At 40.3% G+C, this 27,148-nt stretch overlaps 1 protein-coding gene across 7 annotated transcripts; it reads right to left on the bottom strand.

Annotated features, from left to right (window-relative positions):
• Positions 1–2,232: 2,232 nt before the first annotated feature.
• On the bottom strand, positions 2,233–23,445 carry LOC126562729 (syntaxin-1A). 7 transcript variants are annotated; one of them, XM_050219297.1, is made up of 8 exons: positions 23,247–23,445; positions 12,535–12,715; positions 12,373–12,446; positions 12,091–12,274; positions 11,937–12,010; positions 11,677–11,814; positions 9,795–9,905; positions 2,233–2,328 (listed from the first exon to the last, which is right to left on the bottom strand). In XM_050219297.1, exons 1-8 carry the CDS (start codon positions 23,277–23,279, stop codon positions 2,248–2,250), a joined length of 876 nt encoding a protein of 291 aa, XP_050075254.1. In that variant the 5' UTR covers positions 23,280–23,445; the 3' UTR covers positions 2,233–2,247. The 7 variants fall into 7 exon arrangements, with proteins under 7 accessions (XP_050075254.1, XP_050075255.1, XP_050075261.1 ...); XM_050219298.1 differs by lacking the exon at positions 2,233–2,328 and adding an exon at positions 4,774–5,000; XM_050219304.1 differs by lacking the exons at positions 2,233–2,328; positions 9,795–9,905 and adding exons at positions 6,726–6,823; positions 8,357–8,467.
• Positions 23,446–27,148: the final 3,703 nt, after the last annotated feature.

Below are 27,148 nucleotides of genomic sequence, written 5' to 3'. Positions count from 1 at the left end.
TTCTCATGTGCACGTGTCTAGTTAGATAGAGAGAAAGAGTGTTTGTTATACCTGGAAGCGCATAATTGCACATAAAATGCAGTTTTGTTCTTTGCAAACAGAATGAAACAAACGTGAACTGTAAACGATCCTTACCGAATGATTCTTCCCCGTGTCTTTTTCCTTCTTTCCGTCCGTCCGTCCCCGTCTGTCTGTCTGTCTGTCTGGCTTCTATGGAAGGCTTCTCGTCAAATTAAAGGGGTCAAGATTTACCGCGACAAGCATCACACTCTGCCAATTTTCATGGTTGTTTTTCTGCTGCTTTCTGCCCCGGAATAAGGATATCTTCGGCTCGATATACCCACATATACATTCCCCGTGTCTGGTGTAGATTTTCGTATGCCCTAAACTCTAAAATATACTTTTTTTTTTGTTTCTCTTCTATATAGTCCTTTGCTAGTGTTGTATCTTAGTTGTAGATTTGCGTTCTAGCTCGTCCGATACGCCCTTATCCTTCTCGGGGCTAGTGTAGCAGCAGCAATGTGTACATGTGTTGCGTCGTGTTGCGACGAGAAAGAGAGGGACTTTTATCGAGTTAGTTATTATCACACATTTTCTTGAACAATTTTATGTTATGACACGCGCACGCTTATGACATTGCTGTTCCGCGACATATGGTTGGTTGTTTCTGTCTTAATATCAACCGAAAATAAAACAAACACGTGCCCATTATTGTGCACCCAGAGAGCAGACCCGATATGCAAAGATACACAGATACATTTGTCTTTTTCGTTGGAGCTTCCCAGCTGATGCTGATTCCCCGGGAAAGGGGCTGCATCTACAGGAAAAGCTGTGTGTCTAGTGTCTTAGTGCGATTCCCTCCCGCCCCATAATAATGTAAAGCAGATGAATACATTTCTATTGCTGCTAGCTTGCTGCTTTGTGTGTGGCCTCTCCTTTCTTTTCTGTCCTATGTCTTGTGTTCTCATCTATTTTCACATTTATTGCCATTGTCGTCATATTACATGTATTCTCTATCGAACTTCCCCCCGAACACATAACACCATCTCACCGTCTGTTTCCTTCCTGAAGAGCAACAAATAGTTTAACAATCCAGCCATGGCCACCATATGCTGCGCACGCGCACACACACACTCTCGTGGGGGGATGTTGTTAATAATTGATTTGTAATTTTCCGATCTTACGTTCGATCGTCGTACCGACTTAAAAAAATATTACTTTAACAATATGTTTCATTTTTTCGGTTTGTTTTTGGGGTAAATGCCACAACGCGAAATAGCCGTGCTGCTTAACGTGAATGGCGCTGCTGTCCTCTTCCTCATCATCATCCCTGGGAAGCGGGATAGGTTTACGCTACGGATGCAGACGATCGAGTCGATCACCAAGTCATAACTTTGTCTTCGGATCTTGAGATTGCTCGTTCAACTGCTTCTTCTTCTGCCCAGTTGTGTTTCGCTGGAAATGGTGTTTTTTTTTTTGTCAATATGTTGAACACGTATTATCAACACTCGGTGTTTTGTTGTATTTGGTTCTGCTATGTTGAGTATCATTCTGATGTGGGGCCAGTCACAAATAAATGCAGAGTGCAGCGGTAATACGGCTACCTGTAATTATTACAATGCTATATTAACACATTTACCCAAATCGTTGGAAGATTTTATTGTTTGACGATGATTTCGGGATTGAGTTGAAATGGGGGAAAGGTTTTGTATATGAACGTGAACTTTATGTAAGGCGATGTTGTGTATTTTTGCGATCGTATACAGGTTATACTCACTTTAATGGCAAATTGAAGGTAACTGAGTAAATAACATAAATCCATAAAAGCATTAGTTTTTGTCCTATAAACCTAAAGCGAAACCCTATTATGATGAATGGGCCTTTGGTTTTTTCTTTGGAATTTTAACTAACTTAAAACGCAAAAAAACAGAATTGTTTTGTGTACATTAAATAATCCTTTCTACATTAAATTCAAAACCTCGTTCTAATAGTGAGAATAGACTTACTACTCACTGTTGATAAGTTAAAATCTACAGCTGGTCTTGTTATTTATCGTATAATTGAAGGATTTTAACAATGTTTTTTTTTGCCTCACAAATTGTTCAGTTGTGCTCTGCAGGACAACCACTCAACAACCACTAACAACGGTTTAATAATACTAGGTTAGCACAACCGAATAGCATGAATGTACCATTCTTTTCGCACTCTCGCCGAGGAAGATTGACGCAATTTAAGTTCGTTGCTTGCTTAGAAACCGAAGTATCCGACAATGGTTGATGCAACCACGATCAGTAGAATGGTTAGACATACCAGAATAATGATCTTCTTCTGCACGATTCAACACGGATCGATGACGGAGGACGGTAGTTACGGTGGCGAAAATGAGCGTTTTGGTGTCACGGTCGGAGCAAGAAAAGAAAGTTCAAGATAAAGTAAATAGAAACCAAGAATCCATTTGCATTACACTACATCTATCGTTGAAGGAAAAGAAAACGATTCAAATACAAAAAAAAATTTACACTAAAACCCCTTTGAAACTCAAACCGAACTAAAAATAACGCTTTGCTTTGTGTCTTTTGCATATCTTTTGCTTTCGCATGTACAATAACAACTCTACATCGCTCTAGAAGTAAATTATAACTGAAATACAGTAGCGATACGATCACTCTCTTTTGAGGTGTCCCCGTTTGGGCAAGACACATACAAAATAAAATTAAAACAATATACTAATTAAACAATCATTTTTACACGCATCTAACATGATCCTATTATCAATTCAGTTCAGTAGTGCGTTTAGTTTTTTATGCTAAACAAATTTATTTACACAATTTGACACAACTAAAAATCGGGGGATATATTATGCACATTCCTCTATGTTACATAGACTGTATTCCGAGCTTCGAGCGGCTAGCTTAGCAGTGTACTACAACTTCCCTAGCGGGACCAACGAGGACCAAGTGCAATCGCAATGCCTATCATAGTTCTGAACGCTGTACACCACAAGGATCCGCTTATATGTATTAGCAAACCCACATGACTAGCGCCTCTATGCGATGTGTTTGATGAAGTTTTTGTTTGTTTGCTTGTTTAATTTTTATGCACACTACTGCTACTACGATTGGATATATTGCTAGTGTAGGTGCAACGGTTGTTTGTTTGCTTTTTTAAATATTTCACAATTAGGATTTAATGCACACATTTACTTGAATGGTTTCGTGGATTCGTGGTGTGTGCTCAACAAAACGCTTAAACCATATTGACTAAATCCATTCGTTCTTGATTCATTTCCAAATGGTTTGTGTTGTAAAAATATAAATATAATATAATAATAAATCGCGCAGTTCGTTATCGATAATGTTCTTCTCGCAACAACAAATAAGTAAGTAAATAGAAAGCAACTTTTCCTAAAATGCAGCAATGCGTATGTCGCGTGTAATGTGGAATGGAATCGATTGTGTGTTCGTGTGATGAGGATAAGAAGGTTCAGTAAATGTGACATTAAAATATGTGTTATTATGTACCTGTTAACAATTTACACAATATGCAAAAGAGATAGACACTGTTGTGCTGAGGTGGTTGAGTATTATGAGAAAATAGGAGCACATGAAGAGAAGAGTTACTGATACTGTTGTTTCTATCTTGATTTGTGGGTTCTTCTTTGTGGTGGTGCCACACTTTCTTCTACTTTCAAGGTCCGCTGGTATACGTATATGACTCCCATGGGCATATATTTATTTAATGTGTATTATCTTGCTCTGTTTCTATTTTTTGAATAGTTTTGATTGCAGCGCTTGTTTGATTGCTTTTCTTTCTAACAGTGTCCACGGTGTCTGCACCCGGTCTTAGGTTGTGGTGCGTGGCTTCGGCAAACCAATCGTGTATCAACACAGCGGGGCTATTCGCGATTTGGAATTGATTTGGTATTGGGGATTTTGGCTGTTTCCTTTTTCGCGTTGTAATAGTAAGCAGTAGATCAACGAATCGACGACATTCGAAAGGAACGCGGGACACTCACAGTGGGTGGTGGTTGATGTATGTACTCGTCGTTTAAACTCATTTATACACGCCGGAATCTGACAATAGTCGCACATAATATAAAAAAGTGGGACGCCATTCGGCAACCGCCTGTATCCGGGCGGTCACACATCTATCTGCACCTGCTGGACACAATCGAAATTTAACGAACATTTGTTGTTATCCTAGGTTGTTTCGCCGTAGAAACCGGTTTACAGGGAAAATCTAAAGCAGTTATTGGTTGTGATCACACCACACACACACACACACACTAACATGACCCCCGGTAGACCGCACTGGTTTCAAATGTACCGAATAAACTAAGGGACAAATAAATATTTGGTGGTGTGGATTTCAGAATCGGATGCTTTCCGTAGGCTCCCACGTTGCTCGGTACGCAGTGTCCCATACTTTTCCTTTACGACAACTTCGCCTTGTAAATCATTGGAGGAGAAGAATTAGCTGCTGGTGAAGAGAATGCCTGAGAGTGGCTCTGCTTCGTTTCGTTTTGCTTGTCATAGAGTGAACAAATCAACGGTCGAGTTGCGGCTACAGGCAAAACACATAATTTCTTTTCGTTTTTCAATAATTGTCTTAAACCAAACCCACGAGAAATGATCTGCTCTAGTGTTGTGTCCTTTCTCCCTTTTTTTCTTTTCTTTGTGATAGCTTTTTTGGTCGTTTTCTGTTTAATTATCATTTCATCAGGGAAATCACCACTCGTCTGCTGCTGGGTGTATTCGTATTCGCTTCCAGAATCAATTATTTGTTCGCCGTTTGTGTATTGAGTTTTGTTGTTGTTGATGTTGTTGTTGTTGTTTTTGTTCAGAATCCAACCACGTAAAACCACGTGTTTGCGTGTGCCGTCGTGCGAAATCCGCGCTTCAATCTTAGCTTCATTCTATGTTTTACATGAAGTAGCTACTGACGTACGATGCCACAATCAGCCCAAGCACGGTCAAACAGATCAGAATCATAATCTTCTTCTGCAGAGACGGAAGTAGTATGTAACAAGAACACGTTGGCAAACGGCATTGTACAGTTGGTGTTCAGTGTGTGGTTTTGTGTGATTTTGTCGGTAGTGATCGGTGTAGGGAGAGAGAAACAGTTTTCATTTAGTGACATTATATAATGTATTTTACTTGCAAGCCATACGTATAATAACCGTGTAACTACCCCCAAAAAATAGTACTGTTCTAATCGAAGTATTAGAAAGTAAAGCATACATGTACTATATAATGTATAAATGTAAAGAGCTCAAAAATATTGCAAAATTGAATTAAACCAACTGTGAAACGGTAAAGTAAATCCGTCAAAGATAAGACAACAAATCATTCTAGAAAAATCAATAGAGAATAATAATAATTACACTCATCCATAACAGAAAGAACAATATTTAAAAGACACACACACACACACATTTTAACCCATTTGAGGTGTAAAAGAAACGAATGTATTGTACACAGAAACAACAACGTTTGTTGTGGCATGTAGAAAATACATTTGTATCAAAGAAAAATAACTTAAATCCGGCTTATGTTTTGAAGAATACTTAAAACGATGCATATTTCGGTTGCTTTTGAGAAATTTCAATAATTTATTTGTCCCACACTATTACCGCTAGATTATTAAATGCAATTTTTAAACAAAAAAATGTAACAAACATGTATGAAGAAGAAAGTAAAAAACTAATACTACTGTGTAAAGCATTTAAAATAAAAGTACGCTTAATAGTACACTGCGGTGCAGCACAGTGGTATACACGATAACATTTTGGATCATCATGCACGCTTTCATTCGTCCCTTTCATACACGAATCATGCATTTCTGTTCCTTCCTGTAAACACACGTAAATCAGGCCATCGCACAAACGCTTTTCATCACATATGACAACTGTCTTCTCCTAAGGAACACACGCATAATCATCTTTGGCGTCGTCACGCGGTAGGAAAGATTACCAGAAGCTGTTAAGCTTAAGTATAAGAAAAGACCATTAGATCCAACACGAAGAACAAGTAAATCAAACATCGGAAACTTCAATCACTGGAGAATGAAAAGCCAAACCTCTTTCACAGAGGAGCAATTGAACTTCTTATACTTAAGACATACAGACAAAATATTTTATATTGTTCAACATGTATCACTCGATTATTAATCGTAGTATCATCAATAACATTCAACAGCACATAACTATACACAACTTAAAGGAATAAAATTATTTAAATCAATCTGCTTGCTCCTGGCATGATACGGATTATTGGCAGCAATAAATAAAATGGGTACAGCTATATTACTCACACCGTGCTTTGATGTCGTTTATAATACATTCCCTTCATCTTTCCAGTTCCCCAACTCTTGGTGGATTCTCCAAACTTTTCAATATTTTTAAAACGGTTCAGGGGAAGCCTGGCAGCTTCATAGTGGAGAAGTAATTTGTTTTGCATGAGTTATAATTTAGTATTTATTTGTCCACGTTGCACTCTATGCATCAGCCACACTCTGTGTCTCAGAATTGGCTGTAAACACCGCAACGAATTTAGGCGAATAAGTTGCAGTTGGCACCCGGTATTAACCACCTATCATTCTAACCGTAGATGCACTCTAACCGTTGTGTTCTAAGCGTCAATAAAAATGCTTGCGATATGTTACAGATTTTTATGCGTTCAATTTACGGATAGAGCCGCGGCATATTTGGCTACTCGTTGCTTCTGTTTTCTAGCTATTTTTATGTATTACCAAATTACACTATGAAAATAAGTAACAGAATGATGACCGTTACTAAGAGGCAAACAGCTATCATGATTTTTTTCTGGAAAATAAAAAGAGAACAAAAAAGAAGTAAGGAAAAGGTTCATTTTTGGAAGGTACATTCACCACATGGTTCATACCAACACCGTTTGTTATGTTCTTAGTAATGAAAGAAAGGATCAGAAGTTATTGTTTTGCTGGAAAATTTCATTGTTAAAAAAAAGAATCTTATGGAAAGAGTTAGTTGGAAAATCACTATTCTTTAACGACCTTCAGGGCATGGTTAAAAGAGCAAAGCCATGTAAAACGTAAGTGCAATAATAATCTTATATTCGATCATTGGTCATATACGTCTATGCTAAAAAAAGCCTACATTTTTGATTGCTACTCCAGAGTGGTTGTGTGTTCACATCCATCTTTATTTGAGTGGGCTTGTTTTTTTATTTTTCTTATATTTCAAAACAATTATTTTTGCAAATTAAACACGTACACTGATATTACTACACCGTAGAAACCTACCAATCAATTTTCAATTGGGGAGCACATTGTTTGCGGAATCGCACGCATCGGTTTTATTTGCACGATTAAGCCTTTATTTGCGTGGAGTTACGTTAAGTAGATTGCCAAGAATACTACTAATATAATGATCGCTATGAGTACACAAAGGGCGATCCAGATTTTTTTCTGCAAAATAATAATGAAGGAATTGGAAATAAATAATTGGCATTTATTGGACGTGACAGACAGATTTGTACGAGCAAACTGATCCTGAATCCCATCCCCAAGCATAGCCACATGTAACATCCATCCATGAACGTGTGTGAAACATAATGTCCAAAAGAATCCCAACCATTACAGTACACCGATAATAAATAAACACATACTTTAGGCCAAATAAAACAAAATAAATTATACAATTTTTCTCGTCTCCAAACATGAAATTTTAACGAGCACAGTTGCACAAAAAACGCGAAAAATTGTCGGAACAAACACTTTTCTGATCGATTGCAAAAGTAAACATCGAATATATTGTTTGATAAATATGCCCTAAATCCTTAACCGTTGATGTGAACAAACTTTCCAAGCAGTTTTGCTTATGTGAAGCGTCAATTACAATTTTAAATGGTTCTTTACTTTTGAAGATAGTCAGACTAAATTAAGCCCTTCGGTGCATTAGGAAAGATTAATGTGTGCATTAAAAAATAGATGTGAACAAATACGTCCAGCGTTTGCTGAGCAGCGTTTGGTCAGTTAGCTAAGAAAAAAATTGTTAAAACAAGTCTATTTTTCAATGCATACATTATACTTCCAGATCATGATTTCATCATTTGGATCAACACATTTTGAAGTACTTGCAGTGTCAGAAGCAACGATGCTGATGGGATATAATTAGTAATCGTGACGGTGCATACACGTTAGGTGCTTATCATTATGTTCTGCAGAATGTTTCACATTAGATGAATAAAGAAACTGTATTAGTATAGACAATATAGACAGTCGATCATGTGTAGATCACTATGATTAGTTTACTTAGTTTCAGGAGTACGTTGTGAGATGTAACCGGCAACGAACCAAAAGCCGAACGCAAACGTACCTTTCTGGCTTTGGCCATATACTTGACGGCTTGGACCAAATCTTGTTGGCCCGTTGTAACGTAGTCCCGACTGTTTTCCACATGGTACTCAATTCGGTCCACCATTTCGCCCTTTCGTCCGAAGCAGACGACGACGATGATAATGCACCAGGTTCGTTTCGAACGTCAGCAGTGCCAGCACGATGATGCAGGTTGGAGGTTGAGCGAGACAAGATCCCCATACCGTCGCAACGGTCAAAAAGGATTCCATTTGGGGGGGAATTTGTACGTTGGGACCACCATTTTTCGTTCACATTTACAGAGATGGAGGATGATTCGAGCACGGATTCGTGGTGCAAATCGAATGAGGATTTAGATTTGGCACGAGCCATGGAATGGGAAGGGCGATAGGATAGGGTGGGTAGAGCAGTTTTGGTGCCATACGATTGGCCAGGGTAGTTGTGAGTAGTAGTGGTAGTAGTTAAACGATCACCGTTGTAAGCAATAGAAGCACAATTGCGGGAAGTAGAAGTACAGTGACCGACAGTCGACCCGGATGCGGTGTCGTTCGTGGCATTGAGGTCGCCAGTTTTCCGCGGAGAAGACAAACTCGGCACAACCCACAAAGGGAGAGAAACGAATACATAATTGTAGAAAGATTGCAACAAACAGAATCAAAGTTTAGTTGGTAATAGCCACGAAGAAACCGAAGCCATGGATTATTCGGTTAGCAAAAAAGTGCAAAAAAAATCCAGCACCCATCGATTGAAAGAGTGCAAAAATCGTTACGTTTTAGGACCAAACGTGAGGTGTCGCCCAAAATCAGTCGTATGAGTTAGAGGATTTATGTAAGTGTTAAACGTTTTGAATAGGTAATTAATCATCCAGTTCCAGTCAGACAGACACAGGCACAAATTCGTTTCAACCAAAGTTTTTTTTTTTTTCATTCACACACGCACATAAAATAGTTTAAAGCGATATATAATAGTCAAGCAAGAATGACATGGTTAGCAACAGTTCATAGGTTATTGTTACAAGAAGAAGCATGCAAATAAGTGTAATTAAAACCGTAAAATTAGTAGCAGAACGAAAGCAAATAAAGCATGCAATATTGTACACATAGAAGCCAGGTTTGAAGTGAAATTTGTAACAAAATTCAATAGTTATTTCCCCAAAAATTAACATGGATATACAAAAATCATATTATTTATTTACCATACAAAAAAAAAACAACAGGTAAGTAATAAAAAAGGAATAGATCGGAAAGGATATTGTACGGGATTGAGCGAGGTTTATTTGTTTTAATACCCCAACGGCACAGTGACGTGAGAGGCATAAAAAACATAACATCATGATGGTCACAAGGATGAGGATATCAACACAATAAAACAATGGATGGAAAGAAAGAGAGAAAAAAAAAACACACAACATTAGCGTAAGAGTCGGTAGATTTACTCACCCGGCGGGCTTTGCTTTGATATTTAAGCGCTTTCTTTGTGTCTTGTGTCGCTGTTTGAACATAATCCATTGCATGTTCGACGTGATATTCTATACGATCAATCATTTCACCCTGAAGGAGAAGGAGGTAGTATTGTTTTGCATGATATTTTGCTTCAACGAACTTATCGGATATCCGGTGAATGATTTGGTAACATGGTTTTATACTACAAGTGTCTTGCAAATTACTGTTGAGATTGCTGTATGCTGATTATTGCTTGTTTTCACATCAATTCATTGCTGATCACACTACAACGCAGGATGTGTGCGGTGTGGGTGATGGGTTTGGGTTGTTAAAGGTAGGGGTGGTGGGCGGATTTCTTGTAATTTATTCGTTATGGTTCCAAAATATTGTCAGCTATTGTAGCTTCTTTTTTTTTTACACAAATAGTTTACACAAGTGATCTTCAAGTTATAGAGCTCACGAGATAGAAAAGAAATGGCTAGTTTAATGATAAACACACATACAGATAGCAAGAGATAGAGAGAGCGAAAGAGAGAGAGAAAGACAGTGCGCCATGATCAAGTGAGTCGTAGGGAATGCAGCAATTCTTCAAGTATTACACAACAATACAACACTGATGTTCCATCGAAAATACATACATATTACGGGGAAACACAACATTTACATAGACGCATTGTTTCAGATATCAATATCTCGAGAATACTGATAGACTAGCGTGAGAATTCACATATATCTAGTATGGGAGGTGATGGATCAGGAGGAGACAGGAAGAGTGATAGCAAGAGACACAACAGAATTTACATCCATCCATCATCTATCAAGTGCGTTCCTCAGCAATAACCCAAAAAACATCCAAATGAAAACAGACAACCGATGAATCTGTTTCGAAATTAGTACACCAAAGTGGAACGTAAGTTGTTCCACCTTCTTTCCAGCCATATAAGCAATATGAAACTATCTTTTCATTATCAGCAAATTTGTAAATTAGCAAGAACTATAGATCGATGATACTCGGGCGTGCTTGGGATCGTTATTCACCATTTTCACTTTCGCCAGGTTGGTACGTTCGAATGATTCTAGCAGCTCCTTAGCCTCCAAAGTAGCGCTTGAGGATCAACGCAAAGTCCTTGTTGTTGACTGAAGCACGGTGTGCAACAGCTTAGCAAACATTTCTGCAGAACACATCTACATCTGCAACTGAGAGCTGTATGCAACAACACCGTCGAACCGGTTTAAAGTTCCACGGTGTTGGAACAGCTATCAGGCGATAAGGGGAACGCTTCAAATTATGACAAAAGCGTTCAATATACTCTTCTTTTATTGTAATGTAAACGATATAAACGTCTATGCTAGTAGACGGAAATCAATGTATTTGAATAACAGCAAAAATTGGAAAGTAACAAAAGAAATCTGTAAAAGGTGCAGTACTTAAATTGAGTGTTCTAAATATTATGTTCATGCTAATTATGATTCACGAATCAATAAACAATAATCAATTGCTCTTCGCCGACTGCAAACGGAAATTTCTTGTTAGTCGTGAACGAAAACAACAAAATAAAACAGAGAAACAAGGACCGAGATTTTCGTCGGAATTTGCCAAAAAACAAAAGGCAAGATTTTTCTTTTGACTATCTCTTGCATATGGCTTAACAACGATGGATTTCAATGATTGATGGAACTCATACGGAGGATGTTGAATTATGGCGAAAATAATACGATCAAAAAAGGAATGTTTTTGGAGAAACTCGGCGATGCTACAATGAGTATACACGTTTTGACGTGTTCAGTACGAGGTCAAATCTATTGTGATACGTTTGTGACACACACACCACACGAGCAGGGTGCTAAATAAGCCATGCATAGTATCTGTCCACCTTACCTGACTTTCGACCAACATAGCCATATCCATGAACATATCATGCAGTTCCCTAATTGAATTTTCCAATTTTATAATATCTGCATGTCGAGCTTCGATATCGGCCAGAGTTTGCTTGGCTTGCTGAGTCTCCATGATGATCTACAGCCAGAAACATTGGGTAGAAACAGATGTTGGGATTAGAATCAATAACACTATACTGCCAAACTATGTACTGTTTCCAGCACAGTGCTACTGTAAATTATAGGATCGGATCGGTTTACCCCCTGCGTGAAGACGGCCGAATTGCCTTGCTCCAACATTTCCTCAAGTTCTTCGTTTGTAGTCGCTCTACCCGCTACAAAGAGATAGTTTGAAAATAGTTCGCATTGGTTACACAGTATCGGTTTCCGGAGATTTGCCATGCTAGCCACTAACTAATTTCCAGCTGTCGTTGTATTCTTCCTTTGCAACGCTCTCGGTAGTCCGTCTGGGTCCGATTGTACTCCGTCATGACCTCGACAAACTTGCGCGACAGAGCCGAATGCTGCGTTTTTCGTATCCTTAGATCGGCATTCGACTTGCTCTGCTGCTCCTCCTGTTCAATGTTTTGCTCGATACCCTGTTTCGAGTGAAAGTGTAAAAATCAGCGATGGAGCAGAAGCTTCTTGATGGGATGATCGATCGGCGATCGAGCTCGTGCTGCTTTTGCTTCCATACCTTAAGCTTCCCTCTTACTCTGTTGGCAGTTTTTTTAATGTCGGCCATGAGGTCTTCAAGTTCCTGTTTGGTTTCTGAAATAAAGTGAAAGTTTTGGCGTACAGTGTGGACACGTTTCGACTTGCCGGCGTTTGGGACTTGTCAAAAGGCAGCAAAGCTTACTCTCATCTGACTGTGGAGCCGACAGGATGGCACTGTGTTTCTTCTTCACTTCCTCGACATTGGCCTGAATTTTGTCGATCATCATCCGTATCTCTTCCACCTCTTTGAAGAAATCTTCCATGAAGCTGCCCTCCACCGGCACAGCCACATCCTCAGGCATATCCTCATCATCGCTTTGTGCCTGTGATAGCGTGGATAGAAAATATACGACAGAAATGCATTTTTATATTTATTCATTACACGAAGATTTTTGTAAACATTGTACATATTAACTGTTATAAGATTACAGTATCATACTACCAAAAGAAAGGAATAAAATGCATCATAAATCGAGAGAAAATCTAATGAAAAGTTATTTCCATTCCATAACGTTAAACATTTCCCAGCAGTCGAAACCGGATTGCAATAAGATTGAGAAGTTATTTTAAAACGAATCCAGTGCACACGTGTATTTGAGACATTTTCCATGCCATGGCGCAAGGCATCACCAGGTGAGTCGTATCGGAATTAGGTGGGGAAGCATATTGATCCCCGAACCGTTCTGATGCAGAAACGCAAAATCGATAGAACAAGCGTGATCCAGTGCTGAATCGGAAACATATTTGTAATACTTCAAAATAGTTTTAATACAACAAAAATTGACACATTAAAAGTGATTTAATTTCTTTGTGAAATTAGCAACCATTCGGTACATATGAACATACAAAAGCGTCCGTCCGTAGAGTTTCTATTCGTCTGCAACAAAACCGCACCCATCGGATGCAGCACATTGCAGAAGACATTCTGCAAACGGTCGGTTTCCCTATGCGGGGCCCGATATTTACATTCAACGTCCGCTCTAGCCTTTTTTGCTGACGCATACAACATAATAATCAGCGAGCGTGCGTGAGGGCGTTCATCAGCGATCTGTGAGGAGAGGCTTCCCTTCATTGTTCCCGAGGCCTCTAAAGAGTCATGCGCGCAAACGGTTTGCAAAACTTTCTACCATACTTGCCCCGTTACGGGCAGCCGTGACAAAAAGAGAGATGCCGAACGGGATGGATCCACAAATGTCATCGCTGTTCTGCCGCCTACATTTAGCTCAAAAATGTCACCAAATCGGAGAGTATTATGAGCCACCAAACGCCTCCATCATGCAAAAAAATCAGTTCTTCTATAAGAAAAGTGTGAAAACTGATTTAGCCAAAGTTCACCAAAGATGCATCAATCGATGACGTCAATAAAACAGATCCGTATGAGTATGGGCCGGCATGTATGACGTCGGTCAGTTTGGCAGACATTATCAGTTTTGCACAAACCACGTCAGAAACCATATCAGAGTAACCACACGCACCGTACTGTAACTTTCATCAACAGCTTGAGACATTGCTTGCTCATGATAAAAAAAAATCTATTGCCGATAGGGAAAAACATCAAACAAAGCGTAAATGCACTCCGTATCTATCCGTATCTAATGGAAAGAATCGCATCCTGTCAACAAAGTACCAGGCGTCTCCATTGTACCGGGATTGTGCCGTTTTAGCAAACAAAACGTACTCAATCTGGGTTTTTTTTTATGTCATTTTAATTATAAACGCTGAGTGGCTTAAAAGTATAGATTTAAAAATTGCGAAACGACAATGATCTGGTGCTTGGAAATAATCAATTGGACGAATTCCGAAAGCTTTTGGCACCGGTACACCGGCGGTTACATTTTTATTCTCTTTGCTTGCTTTCGTTTCTCTTTCCGCCTGTGGAATAAACTGTTACACATGACATAAAAAAGAATCTTTTCATTCGATGCATAGTGATAAAGCATGGCTATTAATAGCTGACATACAAAAATGATTCGCTGTTTGTTTCTTTCCTTTCTTTCCTGTTTTTTCTTCGGCCTAGCTTGCCAGCAGCAGCCGCAGCAGCAACAGCAGCAAGTCGGCTAAATCTGAGAAAACAGTTTTAGAGATCAGCTTAATATTTTATGAGCTGCCACTCGTTGCCAACGGTGCCAGCAACATTTTGCATCGTTTGTTTGCTGCACGCCTTTCCGGTTCACAGAAAAGTCGATACCAAGGACTCGCTTCACGACGAAGAAGAACGGAAAATTAATTTCATTCATGCTGCGCTATGATATAGGAACGTGAACGTTGCACAAGAATTGCGGCATGCATTGATCATTAATTTGATAATAAAAAAACGCATCCGCTAGTTGCGAGATGAGGTTATGAAGTACATTCTTAACAAGTATCACGAAAAGCACGTAGCGCCTAGATGAATCAGCCAGACCAGCGAGTGTGCAATGCATTGCCTAAGGCCATAGTCGTACGAAATTTAGACGAACAATCGAAGTTATTCATTCCTTCGCGGTCAAGTCGCATTCATCTTCCCACGGTATGACACCGGAGATATCTCGGCACAAAAGAGAGAGAGAGAGAGCACAACTATTAAATTGTTTTTGCATGATCGATGATCTGGGCAAATTATGTGGGAGTTTGCTCAAGTGTATAAGAGGACTGGGTGTACTCGGTTGTCGCTGGATAAATTTACCAATGACGACTGCTGCAATAAACTTCGTAAAGCTTCATTTACTTATTAAATAAATCCATTTGTGTAAACTCAATTTATCAAAGCCTTTTTTGGAGAAACTCAATCAACAGCTAGCATCACTTTCGTGGGTGTTGGTTTCGAATCTAATCGCCTGCATTCCCATTCCCCACCATCAAGAAGCTTTCAGTCTTTTAGCTTGGTACGTCCTCACATGCAAAAACTGTTGCATGGAAGCATTTTACCTTACTAATAAACATAAACAATGCTGTGTGCCAAATGGAAAAGCTTCAACAACAAAAAGCGTCCGTTTTAAACCTCTTATTGTTTCCCACGTGATATCGACTGTTTGTATGTCATTGTGATGTTACGTTTTGTTTCTCTCTTGCTTGGACACACCACTGCAATCTACAAGCGTTTGCTGTTCGACGTGCGTGTGCAACAAAACACCCAAACACGTATGTGTAAAATGAAGAGAGAACCGTAGAGATGAAGAGAAAGAGCGTGTGTTTGAGCAGCAAAACCGTTCAGCCCCCCCCCTTCCCCCCCCCCCCCACCCCCCACACACATTGAGAGAATGTTGGCGTTCAAGCTCCACCTTTGAAATTAACCTCATAACCAAGTAATAGACCTCCTCCTCTACGCCAAGAAATGAACCGAAAAGACAAACAAGAAACAAGCGACAACAACCCGTCGTCGCCGAGAGTTTGTTCCGGCTTCGAATTTCGAATGCCTCCCACACCAAGATACGCGGTGATGATGGCCATAAAACAGCCTGTACCTTCTACGCACACACGCACACCATGTTACGGTCACAGCCAATATCGCCATGAACGACCGAAAAACGCAGGTTCACGAGATACCGAGTGCGCATGATCGCTGACGCGGACGAGTGTTGCAGACCAATTTCGCACACACAAACACACACACAAAAAGACACGCTATGCTATCGTCCTTCCGCCCACCGATCCATAACGCATTGCGGTATTCCTGACCACGACAAAAAAGAGGGGATCCTGGTGCTTTTTTCCCATTTTCCAGCCTTTTTGGGATGCCAAGCAATGTACGCTTGTTTCGGCTACGTCACGCGATAAGAGAATTTTTCCAAAATCCGGTACAGAGCAAGTTGCAATATATATATATATATATATATATATATATATATATATATATATATATATATATATATATATATATATATATATATATATATATATATATATATATATATATATATATATTACAGCTTGAATTCCATTAGACCGAATCGATCGGATTCCCCCAACCTGCTTTTGGCAAGAGAAAGTGTTGCAAATGATCGGAAGAGTGCCGGAAGAGTGGGCGAAATATAACTCCGAGAGAGTTTCCGTACGATCTTGAACTTTGTTCGCCCTTGACCGCTACGCTACATTGCTAGCAGAGATCGGGGTGGAAAAGCGATCTGAATTTTCGGACACCAATAAACCAATAACTCTTTGCTTTCTCCCTCTCTCGAAACAGACCGATTTAATGTGTTTTTGTTTCAGATTTGATAAAGCACCATAAACCAATTAATAACTTCCCCCCATCGCGAAGGCACCACCACAGAGGTTTCGTGGCGTGGAAAAAGGCGTGCAGACACGTCAAGAGTGCAAATTACATCAAGGGCATCAGTAAGGTCGTTCGTCTGTACATACGGAACACGATGCAAGCCCAATGAGCTAGCGCTGGAATAGGCACACTGGACTCCTCTCGCTCGCTAGTATGGTGGAAGTGTTAAATGCAAACGTTCTTTCGATCACACTTAGCACATTCAAAAGAGTCTATTTTCTGATTTAGAGTCTGATTCTTCCTACACACGCAACAAGCGAAAAGCACACGGCAATAATATATCTTCTTCTTGCCTTAACGACCTCTAAGGTCATGCCGGCCATCGAAATGGCTTACTAGGCTGCCGATACCACGTAGTTGGATAGTGTCAGTCCTCACTACGGGGGTCGGTCCGGATGGGATTTGAACCCCGGTCCTGCGCCGTTTGAAGACCGGCGCCGCTGTCGCCTACACCACCGGGCCGCCCCGCCACCGGTAATCATATACACAACGCGGTATTTCCCGATGATAGAATCATCGCTCATCGCCGAACTTCAAAGCCACGGAGGAGCCAACCACCCGGCAGCACTGACTGATTATTATTGAGCGAGGGTTCACCTTCTCCACTTGCTCTATAGCCAATTTGCTCCCCTCCTTTAAGAGATGTACTCCATTTATCAGGCCGCGAGCCTCTAGTGATATGACACCATAGAAACGGTATTATTTTTCCGTCTCATTAACACACAAATATTGTGCTGGTATTTGCAGAAATTGCCTCCCAGTCGCGCTTATCGCGCGCTAGACCGAAGGCAAAGTTTTGGTTGTTGTGATTTGGTTTAAGAAAACCTCACAAATACAACACTCGCATGTTCACAGTTTGGAGGGGCTAAAACCCCCTGTCTGTGTAAATGTGTGCAAACAACATGTGCCCTTCTTCTACATTTCTACGATTGTGCTCCCTTGCACCGCAGTAATATGGGCACAGATAGCGCCTTACAACGGACGAACGGGCCGCCAACCAACACGATAATATGAATTCTATGCGTGTGTTTTACTCGCCGTATAATCTGTTCCACAGCGTTCCAAGCAATATCGAGTCATTCGGGAGCGTTACTTTTTAACTCCTCGTGTCATCTGTGAGTCATCACAGGCCTGCAGCGCAGCAGCAGCAGGGACCAGTGTTTGTGACTGGTTCGAAATTGTCGCTTCAATCAACAACCAAAACTGAACTGTGTGAGCTCACTCACTGCATAATGGTGGTAAGGCGCAAGTGACACGTACACTGGAAGTTTAGCCGTGGATGAGTGCAGTTCAAGGTTTGATGTGGTCATGCATCTCTCTCGGTGCTTAATAGTCCAAAAAAGGAAAATGAAACTCACACACAGTTTCAATCACCCGGCGCTACTCGGTGTAGGTGTTATTCACAGATACACCGATGTAGTGATGTTGAAGGAGCAGCAGTCACCTGTGAGCAGCAGCCTATGTGAGTCACCTGTTCATACAGTTGACAGTCAATCGTTGACACGATATTGAACACGATTTCGTTTTTGAGAAAAATACTGACATCAATATTTAGTCATTGACAATAGTCAATTAATGTTTGTAGAAACAAACGACCCAGCCAAGGTCATCCGAAAGGGCTGAATATTGAATTAACAGACAACGGTAATGGACCGGGAATGGTAAGACTTTTGTTGAGCACTTTGTTGTTTGATAAGGAAGTAAGTAAAACGCATAAACGCATCCATTGGTGTAAGTTTCCTCAAATAGAGGACCAGACTTTCATAGGCATCGTTTAACAAATTTTGACACAACAATTTACAATTTCCAAAACAGATTTAACCGCTGCAATAGAAATGGCATGCACAACAATATCATTTACCAGGCAAACATATAATCGTTAAAAAAGCAACACTTCATAAACTCACCTTCACGCAACACTTTAAAAATAAACATAATGTGCAAAAAAAAAAGGAACCACGAATAAAGCAATATCAAAACTAGAGCAGTTCGAATTTTCCTTCCGCAAATTTTGGCAAACTGGCAGAGATAATATCCGCACGTGAGAAAGTTATAACTTATACCGCGAAATAAGTATTTTCAAGCCTTTTGCATGCGAAAAAAAAAACTTCCCTCGCCCCCATCCAGCCGGTGCGGTTGGAGGGTGGAAAAAATCATAACAGAACAGAATAGAAACAGAATGGAAGCAAGATCAAAAGAAAAAAGAAAGAAAAAGGAACGTTAAATCGGTTACAACAATATATCGAGAGAACTAACCTCTATATCCTTTAGTTATTTATTCACATTGTACAATACAGTGGTGATGGCGGGGATTGGTTTGTTTGTTTTTTTGTTTTTTTTGTATTATCATTATCAGTTTGGTTTTCCATTAGTTTGCACAACAAAACACATCCACAAAACCACAAACGATTACACACATTCAGATGGACACGATAGCAGGAAGATGATTCATATTTGGTGGTAGTGGTGGTGGTGGTGGTGGTGGTTGATGGTTCATTTTGCAGTACAGGTAGAAGTAGTAGTAGGAGTAGTAGTAGTTACAGTAGTAGTAGTAGTAGTGGTAATAGTAGTAGTGGTGGTAGTAGTAGTAGTTACAGTAGTGGTTTACAGTAGTAGTAGAGAAGGTAGTTGTTGCAAATATGATGATGATGGTGGTGGTAGTAGTAGTAGAAGTAGAAGAATACAGAAATAGTTATGAAAATAGAAAATAAAAAAAAAACATTTATTTGTACATTTATTTACAACAATCATTAAATACGGGTGTGATCACAAATCGCAGTTATCACAGCTAAAATAAGCTAAGATAGGACTAAAAATTATAATAGAAATAAAACAATAGCACGATGTACTACACAACAGACGAGCTATGGAGCTGCTACTAGCACTACAAACATGACAATCGATGCATATTATTTAGATACAGTAACAGATGAATTAGGTTCTAGATCAACTGCAAACCATTGGACGTTGCTTCTTTCTTTTCCGAAGCTACTAATATAGGTGCTGGATAATCAAATGTCAATCTAATTTCAATCTTTCTCTGAGTATCTGCTGTCCACTGTGGCATTTCACGATTAATGCAGGCCTCCGTTGAATGTTTAATAATGCAAAAGACAATTGTTGTACTTTTTCTTTTATTTATTTTATTTTATTTTGCTGTTTGATTAGAAATACAGAAGTCGATGAACTAATATCTCGTATGTGTTGTTACTTTTTCATGGCTTAGATACCCCTGCTAGGGCCATATAATAGCTTACTAGAGTTATTCATCACTAAGCCACTTCTTCCTACGGAGGACTAGGTTCGATATCCGGTCCAGTCGCGTGGAAGAGTAGTTATTAGTTGTCGTAAAGTTTCGTCTATTCAATATATAACACACATGCCATTCGAAATACGTTCGTCTACAACGACCAACATATACATTTAAATAACAGTATAAGGCACAACAATTTACACCGAATATTTTATACACATATAAAACAACACAGATATACAACAAGTAAATACACATATATCCACTTAACCACATAACCAGTACATTTATACAATACGCAGCAACTATTCAAAGGAAGATAAGAACAGCCAGGAAAGGTGGAGTGGCCGAAAAAATCGGAATATGGCACAATGGTACCTATGTAAGTTCTGCGGTTAATTGTTGCTCGCCCAGTTTATTAGCATCGTGTTTCAACCAGCATTATGAAATCCTTTTTAAACCTTAAGCTAAACTTGCTGTCGCTTCTCAAATTAAATCTTACATCGATTTGCCCTTAAAGAGTATTGTGCACATGACCAAAGCATTTATCGCTTTATGCAACCAACACGTCCGTTGGGTAAAAGATACCACTACCAGCAAAGTAATATTTTTTTACTACGATCACGACAGGTCCGATGGAAACTGCCCAACAACTTGCCCAATACTGCCCAAAGCCGTGTGGCGAAAGCATTCAAGAAAGATCTTTTTCCTTCATTGCTGCAACGAATGTTTGTGACGTCTGGTCAACATAACAAATAGAAAACAGAGGACCAATGGAATATGCATCTTTCTTGGCTGGCGATCATCTCGTACCGTCCCCACTTTGCCAATTCCGGCTTGCAGCCTCCACTTCACACATGTTTGCGGGAAAACAGACCGTTGCGTTCATTGATTGCTACAATAAAATTCATTCGAACGCATTTGGCGACCATGTAAGGAGCACAACGGCAGACAACGAAAGCGTTTTTCTGCAGTATTGTCCGCCACACACTATGCACACACACACACACACGCACAGGACAAATGACAGAAGTTGTTGGCCCAGCTGTCTCCGTTCCTCTAGTGGAAATAATATCCTTATTGGACGTCTGACAAGCAAAGGTAGCATGGGTGAAGGCAGCGTTCATGACGTGAATTTTCATCGACGATGCTGCTCGGGCACTGGAAAACGCTACGGGAACGCTACGAAAATCTCTTTCACTTCCTACGATTTTGGCTCTACTACTCGTCTCTCGTTTCTCTTCATCTATCTGTTTCCTTAAGTTTAAGAGGAGTTTTTTTTCAGCTACACACATTCCTTCAATACAGCACAGGAACGATGTGCGCAGTCGCTAGCATAACGGCAACACGAAGAAACGGCAGATGTGTGCGCTTTTTAACGAACGAATGTACATCTTCTCCATCACAAAATTTATCCTTTTGTTTGCAACAACTAAAATTCCATTCTTTTGTGTTCAATTTTTTATCCTACGCAACATGTTTGTTACACCTTTTATCCTGTTTTTTTGGTGAGTTTGATTTTGAACGAATTTTTCCCTTATTAATGATTCGCCCTGTTTCATAGGTAAGAACGTCCCACTTATGATTTCTTCTGTTAGTATTAATATACACACAAACTGCTTAGCTTTGCCAATTGATTGTTTCTTCTTTCATCTCGCTGTGATTATTGTTGAATTTGTAAGTGTTTGTATAACTATTGAAGCGAATCCATTTTTTCAGGAAATTTCTTTCTAAAAAAAATCATCCCATTGATAAGTGGGAGAGAATAATTGATCGTGCCAGTGACGCGGTTGTGAGAATACAAACACTGCATGATTCACCTTTTTCATTCATGAATTACTCTAGGTACTCACAATTTACAGTGTAACAGCCCCATTGCGATCGGCAGCTGAAAGGGAGAGCGATGTGCGGAGCATAAAAGAGCGTAGAGAATGAGCTGAAGTGTATCCTAGTTACCGGAACGACGTTCTAGACGTTTTATACATCACCGGTTGAAAACAAAAAAAATACTTTCATACCTTACTATGATCGAACATAAAACGTTTATGAATATGCTATCCCTGGCCACTGTCGCAGACGAAATTTACAGACAAGTTGTTGATCATTCGAAACAGATCTGAACAGATTTATTTTCCTTTGCAATTCAAAAATGAATTGACTTTGGTTTGGAAACTGAACAGTAAAAAGAGAACATAAACCTCATCGATAAAGGGTGCAGAGCGCAGGATCTACCACTATAAAGATCCAATTCAGCAATCAGTTAAAAATGAAAAAAAGCATGTTCTCGCTCCCATGGCGCACGTTTCGATGGAGATATTGCTTTGCACGCGTCCCACGTGCGTCTTGCGGCTTGGTGCCGACGTTCTGAATAACCTATCCCATATCTCAAGCCCAAGAAGAGGTCCTTGAAGAAGAGCAAAACCATTGAAAAAGGGAGGAAATCCCGATTAACTCTCGCAAGCGCAAGAGCAACCAGCAATTCCTTTTGCGCTACGCTACGCTACTAAGCGCGTTCATCAAGATGCACATGGGCGGGTATGGATATAGGGAGACGTTAGTTCCCATGGGTTGTGAGGCTTGGCTTGTGCGAAAACTAGTATGAATGTGTGTGTGCGTTAATTTTTTTGTGCTACTAGTTTTCGCAACCATTCTCTACTTCCTGCATGTGTTGGAAAATTATGATAGAGAGAGAGAGAGAGAGAGAGAGAGAGAGAGAGAGAGAGAGAGAGAGAAAGAGCAAGAACTCCAGACACTACCACATAAACGCTCACGCCGCGGTCGGCCTTTTTGCGTGAGCGCAGCACACAAAAACCCAACGCAACAGCATGGCAGCAGCATAGCGCATTCTCACGCCGCCAAGTGGCAGATATGTTTTCGGGGAAAAAAGGAAGAATTTCCTTCATCGAATCCTGTGTGTCACACGAGGTCTCCCTTCCCTCAGTAGTAGTATTCGGGTGGGGTCGATTTTCGATCCGATCCCTAGGAAAAAAGTTCTTAGCGCGATGATGAACACACAGCGCGGCGAATGAACACTGTTCTATCAGATTGACATTTAACTCCGAGCACCTATGGAATTTAGTTAGTGTGCCGTAGCACAACACTACTAAGGTTACAATTAAACATAAGACATCTATTTTTTTAGCTTATATTACTAATGAAGGCATGTTAAGAAATCATAATATGAACTCGTGATGAACTTATCACAAAAAATCTATCTCTTAATGCAATTGTATGGTCTATTTCGCTTCGAACGTGTGTAATGTGTTAACTGAAGCATTGCTAAAGGTGATAAAATAAAGGACTAAAATAAACCACGCTAATATGCTAACGAAATGGAAGGAGGACTTACCGCTTGCAAGGCTGCTAATCTGTCCTTCGTCATTTTGACCGCTTCTTATCGCCGGTGGCTCCCTCTACGCACTTCCTGTAAGGGTATGTTGTACACCGTGTATGTGAACGGGGGCCGTAAATATGTTGGTGTATAGATCTATGTGTACGTTTATATGCGTGTGTGTGTCGGTATGTCCGTCTGCTTGTCCTTTACTCTTTGTCTCTTTCTCTCTCTCTTTCTCTCTGTATCGAAATGCTCCTTTTTTCGCGGATGTTTGCGATGATTTTTTCCTTTTTCTGGATGAAAACCAATAAACTTATACTGATGATGCTGAAGAAAATGTGCCGTGTTTCCTTTTCCAGCACACACTGCTGCGCTACTTCCGCTACTCCACCACCACAGACAGAGAGGCCGCCGCCGGTCGAGAGTCACCCTTTTTACCCTACTACTTCGATCGATCGACAGTCGCGCTCTATTTTCCCGTTTGGTTGATGAGGCGCGGTGGCACAACGGTTCGGCCGTACGGGCTTTGGGCGAAGGATAGAGGATAAGGTATAACCGCTAAGGATCCTCGGCAGATCTCTATTTGCTCGTCGTCTCTATAGCCCCGGACACGTCAACTGTTAGCACCACCTTCGAACCTTCAACACTCTCTTTCGCACCACTTTTCACCACTGCTCCTACAACAACACGGCTGCTGAGAAGATAGATAGATAAGAATCAGGCTACTATGTTGGTAGAGAGCATCCAGCTATATTATCTATATTTCGACCTCTGCAAACAATGGTTCGCGGCACACCCTACAGCACACTGCTCTTAATAGATTTTTACTGCTGTTGCATTGTTATGTTCGATGACCACTTTTCCAGCGGCACGAATCGGCACCGTCGATATACCTTCCTCTGCTTCAATGACACACACACGCTCACTGTTCACGAAATGAAAGGGCAACTGCACCCTCGCGACTGACCCACAAAGGGAAAAGAAGAAACAACTTCAGCAGGCAGCATAGCCATGCGAAGCTGTTGCCATGAAGTGACCCTGTCTCGTCACGAAGGGGTGTGCCCTTTCCATCGTGCTCTGCTGCTTCTTCTTGTGGGCGGAAAATGCCTCGAACACTAGTGTTTTCCGCGAAACAGTACGCAACACTAAAAAGCTACACTATTACAACATAATTCAGAACTCTTAAGGCCTGGAGATCTGGAACAGAACACTGGCAAACGGCAGATCGAAACGAAAAAGGGTCTCTTCTGATATTAGGAGCTTCCGGGGTGGAGGGTGGATCACTCCCAGCAGCAGTTCGTCATCGTGACTAGATTCCTCACGATTGGGTCGGAGGTTTTCCTACATCCCAATTTCTTCGATTCGGTGGCACCGATTGCTGATGATGATGCTGCTAGCTACCTATATCATCTCACTGCTGCACTACAGTATTTAACAAACGCCCGCAATACACAGGGGCTTCGGTGGAAAAATGAACTTCTTTTGAAAATCGATATCTTCACGCGACGACGACACCACGCGTACTCGTCGAACGAACTGCTCGAATGTCGTAATGCAGCATTATCAAGTGTTTTTCTCTGCCCCAAGTGAGCCTGCGTATGCGATATTGCAGGGTTTGTCACCGTATAGGGTTCTATGCTTGGGAAATTTCTTCCGTTTTTCGCATTTTTCTTCATTTATGCAAGTTTGACGACAAACTTGAAGAATTTCTTGAAACATCGCATTGTTTGAATAGAACAACGCGAACGAAACTTCCTTGCACGTTCACTGAAAATATGCGCCCTACATTCGCTATTCAAACTTAGCAACTCAAAATATATAAGCACGAATTTTCACACGATTTAATAAACATAATAAACTTTTCCGAATTAAAACAAAATTTTAAATTAGATAAGAACCCTGCACTTTGCATAAAATGAGTCTAACTATTCACATTTTCTCAGCACTCGCTCTCCTTGCCGCACACTCTTTTTCTCTCTCACAATCACTCTCTCTCTCCCACACTCTCTCTTTCTCTTTTTCTCTCACTACACTCTCACGTTCACGTTAATTCACACCACTTACACACACACACATACACACACACACACATTTGTCTCGCACGTATATGGAGGAAAAATTTAGCAACAAATCGCGAGCAATTATCGATTTTTTCCTAAACCTACTCTACAACACACTGAGACACACTCTCCACCACGTTGCGTACCGACTTCGAAAGGGAAGAAGCGTTGGTACGAAGCCTACACCAAGGAATTAGTCATCAGACGCGCAGAGTCATTTTTCATGAAGTTTCCACTCAATCTTGAACCCGATTTCACGCACTCACGATTATAATGTTCATTAACTATTCACACTATTCACATTGAAACACCGATTATTCACCAATCGAACCTTTTATCGCGGAAACATTAACTTTTCATGCTACCATGAACACTGTACCACTTTTTAAGGCCTTGGCTGAGCGCATACCCACACACAAGCAAAGCAACATTTTGACAGCTAGCTCAATCCGACGCAAACGTCTGATGGCATGATGCGTCTTCGTAGACTCAATTTTGAAACCTACCAGACCGTTAATTTTTTTTTGCGATACTCTGTAACTGTTGCGAGTGCAGCTGATAGGTTTGATACAAATTGTAATCCGAGACACGAAACCAACGACAAGCGAAAGTGTCGCTACGTTTTTAGAACGACCCAAACGGATCAATACCCTCTGTTTCAAATAGTCCACGTGCGATGCGTAAGAACCCAAAACGCGTGGGAATTGAGACAATGTAAAATTCAACCAATTAAGCAAGTGCATAAAGCATTATAAAGCAAAAATATCATTATTAATCAAAGCAAAAATTAATCATCAAGCAACGTCACGTTTAGACTCATAACATCATAACAAACCACATTCGGCGCAAGTAAAAAGTTAAAGCGCATTAGAGGAGAAGCATAGAACCAATTAACCACATTGTCACAGACGTTGAAATGCATTACGATGCAAGGACAACGCGATGCACCCGAATTTAAAGAGTAATAAAATGGTTTCTAAGAGCAGGCTTAACCACATGACCTGCAAAGTAACGCATATTTTTCAACCCACGCAGTTTAATGAACAATCAATTGCAATAACTCCATCTCTTTCAGACACCCAATTCTTAAAAAATATGTTTTCTATGAAACTAGGGAATTAGAAGCCCTCTCCTTCCCGTGGCCTGGCCCGCGTTTTACCGTCGACACTAACGAGTGAGTAAAATCCTGCGCAATTTGATAAAACGCAACTTTACAGTAGTTCTTGAAGACTCGTTTAAGATGAAATGATACAATATAAAGAGTTCATTGAAAGTAAAAAAAAAAGTTATTAGACAAGCCCAAGTGTTTGCGAAAAGCCATTGTTTGTTCTTTCGGTACTCTTGCTTAACAAACTTGATCTCCGTTTCCTGCCAAGATCTTTATTAACACACAATTATCCACTTTTATCCAGTTATTATCCTTGAGGCATTCTCACCTACTAGAACATGCATCTCTCCCACACTTCATACGATTCCTCAAATCGATGCATAATACAGTTCTTCTAGCATGCCGAAATCGATCGTGCACGAGTTTACAAAACATTCACGGGTGGAGAAACACAGAATCATCAAGCTTGCCACACACATAGCTACAACAATCTATTGAAACTGAAGCATAATTTCTCAGAAAAAGCAAAAAGAAAATGATCTTGCCACAATATAGCTTACGAGTTTGGAATCTTGCATGAGCTTCTGTATTTTTCAATCTCTCCGATATACCTACTCCTCCCATCGATACAGTAACATTAAAATTAAAGGGAACTCAAATATTCCTGCTGTCTTGTACGCCTATATGCAGAAACGGTGCCAAATTTACCGTTCTCAGCAGACCATAGGTTGAACCGATGAATGATGAAC

This window comes from Anopheles maculipalpis, chromosome 3RL, assembly GCF_943734695.1.
Source record: "Anopheles maculipalpis chromosome 3RL, idAnoMacuDA_375_x, whole genome shotgun sequence".
Taxonomy (NCBI): Eukaryota; Metazoa; Arthropoda; class Insecta; order Diptera; family Culicidae; genus Anopheles; species Anopheles maculipalpis.
Note: the sequence above shows the minus strand (reverse complement) of the source record. Positions and strands in the feature narration are given on the sequence as shown.

Excerpts from the sequence above, each read along its gene's own strand:
- LOC126562729 (XM_050219297.1), bottom strand. The coding sequence starts at position 23,279 with ATGACGAAGGACAGATTAGCAGCCTTGCAAGCG. Across the intron at positions 12,011-12,090 it reads ACAACGACAGCTGGAAATTA|CGGGTAGAGCGACTACAAAC; the intron begins GTTAGTGGCTAG and ends ATCTCTTTGTAG. Across the intron at positions 11,815-11,936 it reads CGGCCGTCTTCACGCAGGGG|ATCATCATGGAGACTCAGCA; the intron begins GTAAACCGATCC and ends TTCTGGCTGTAG.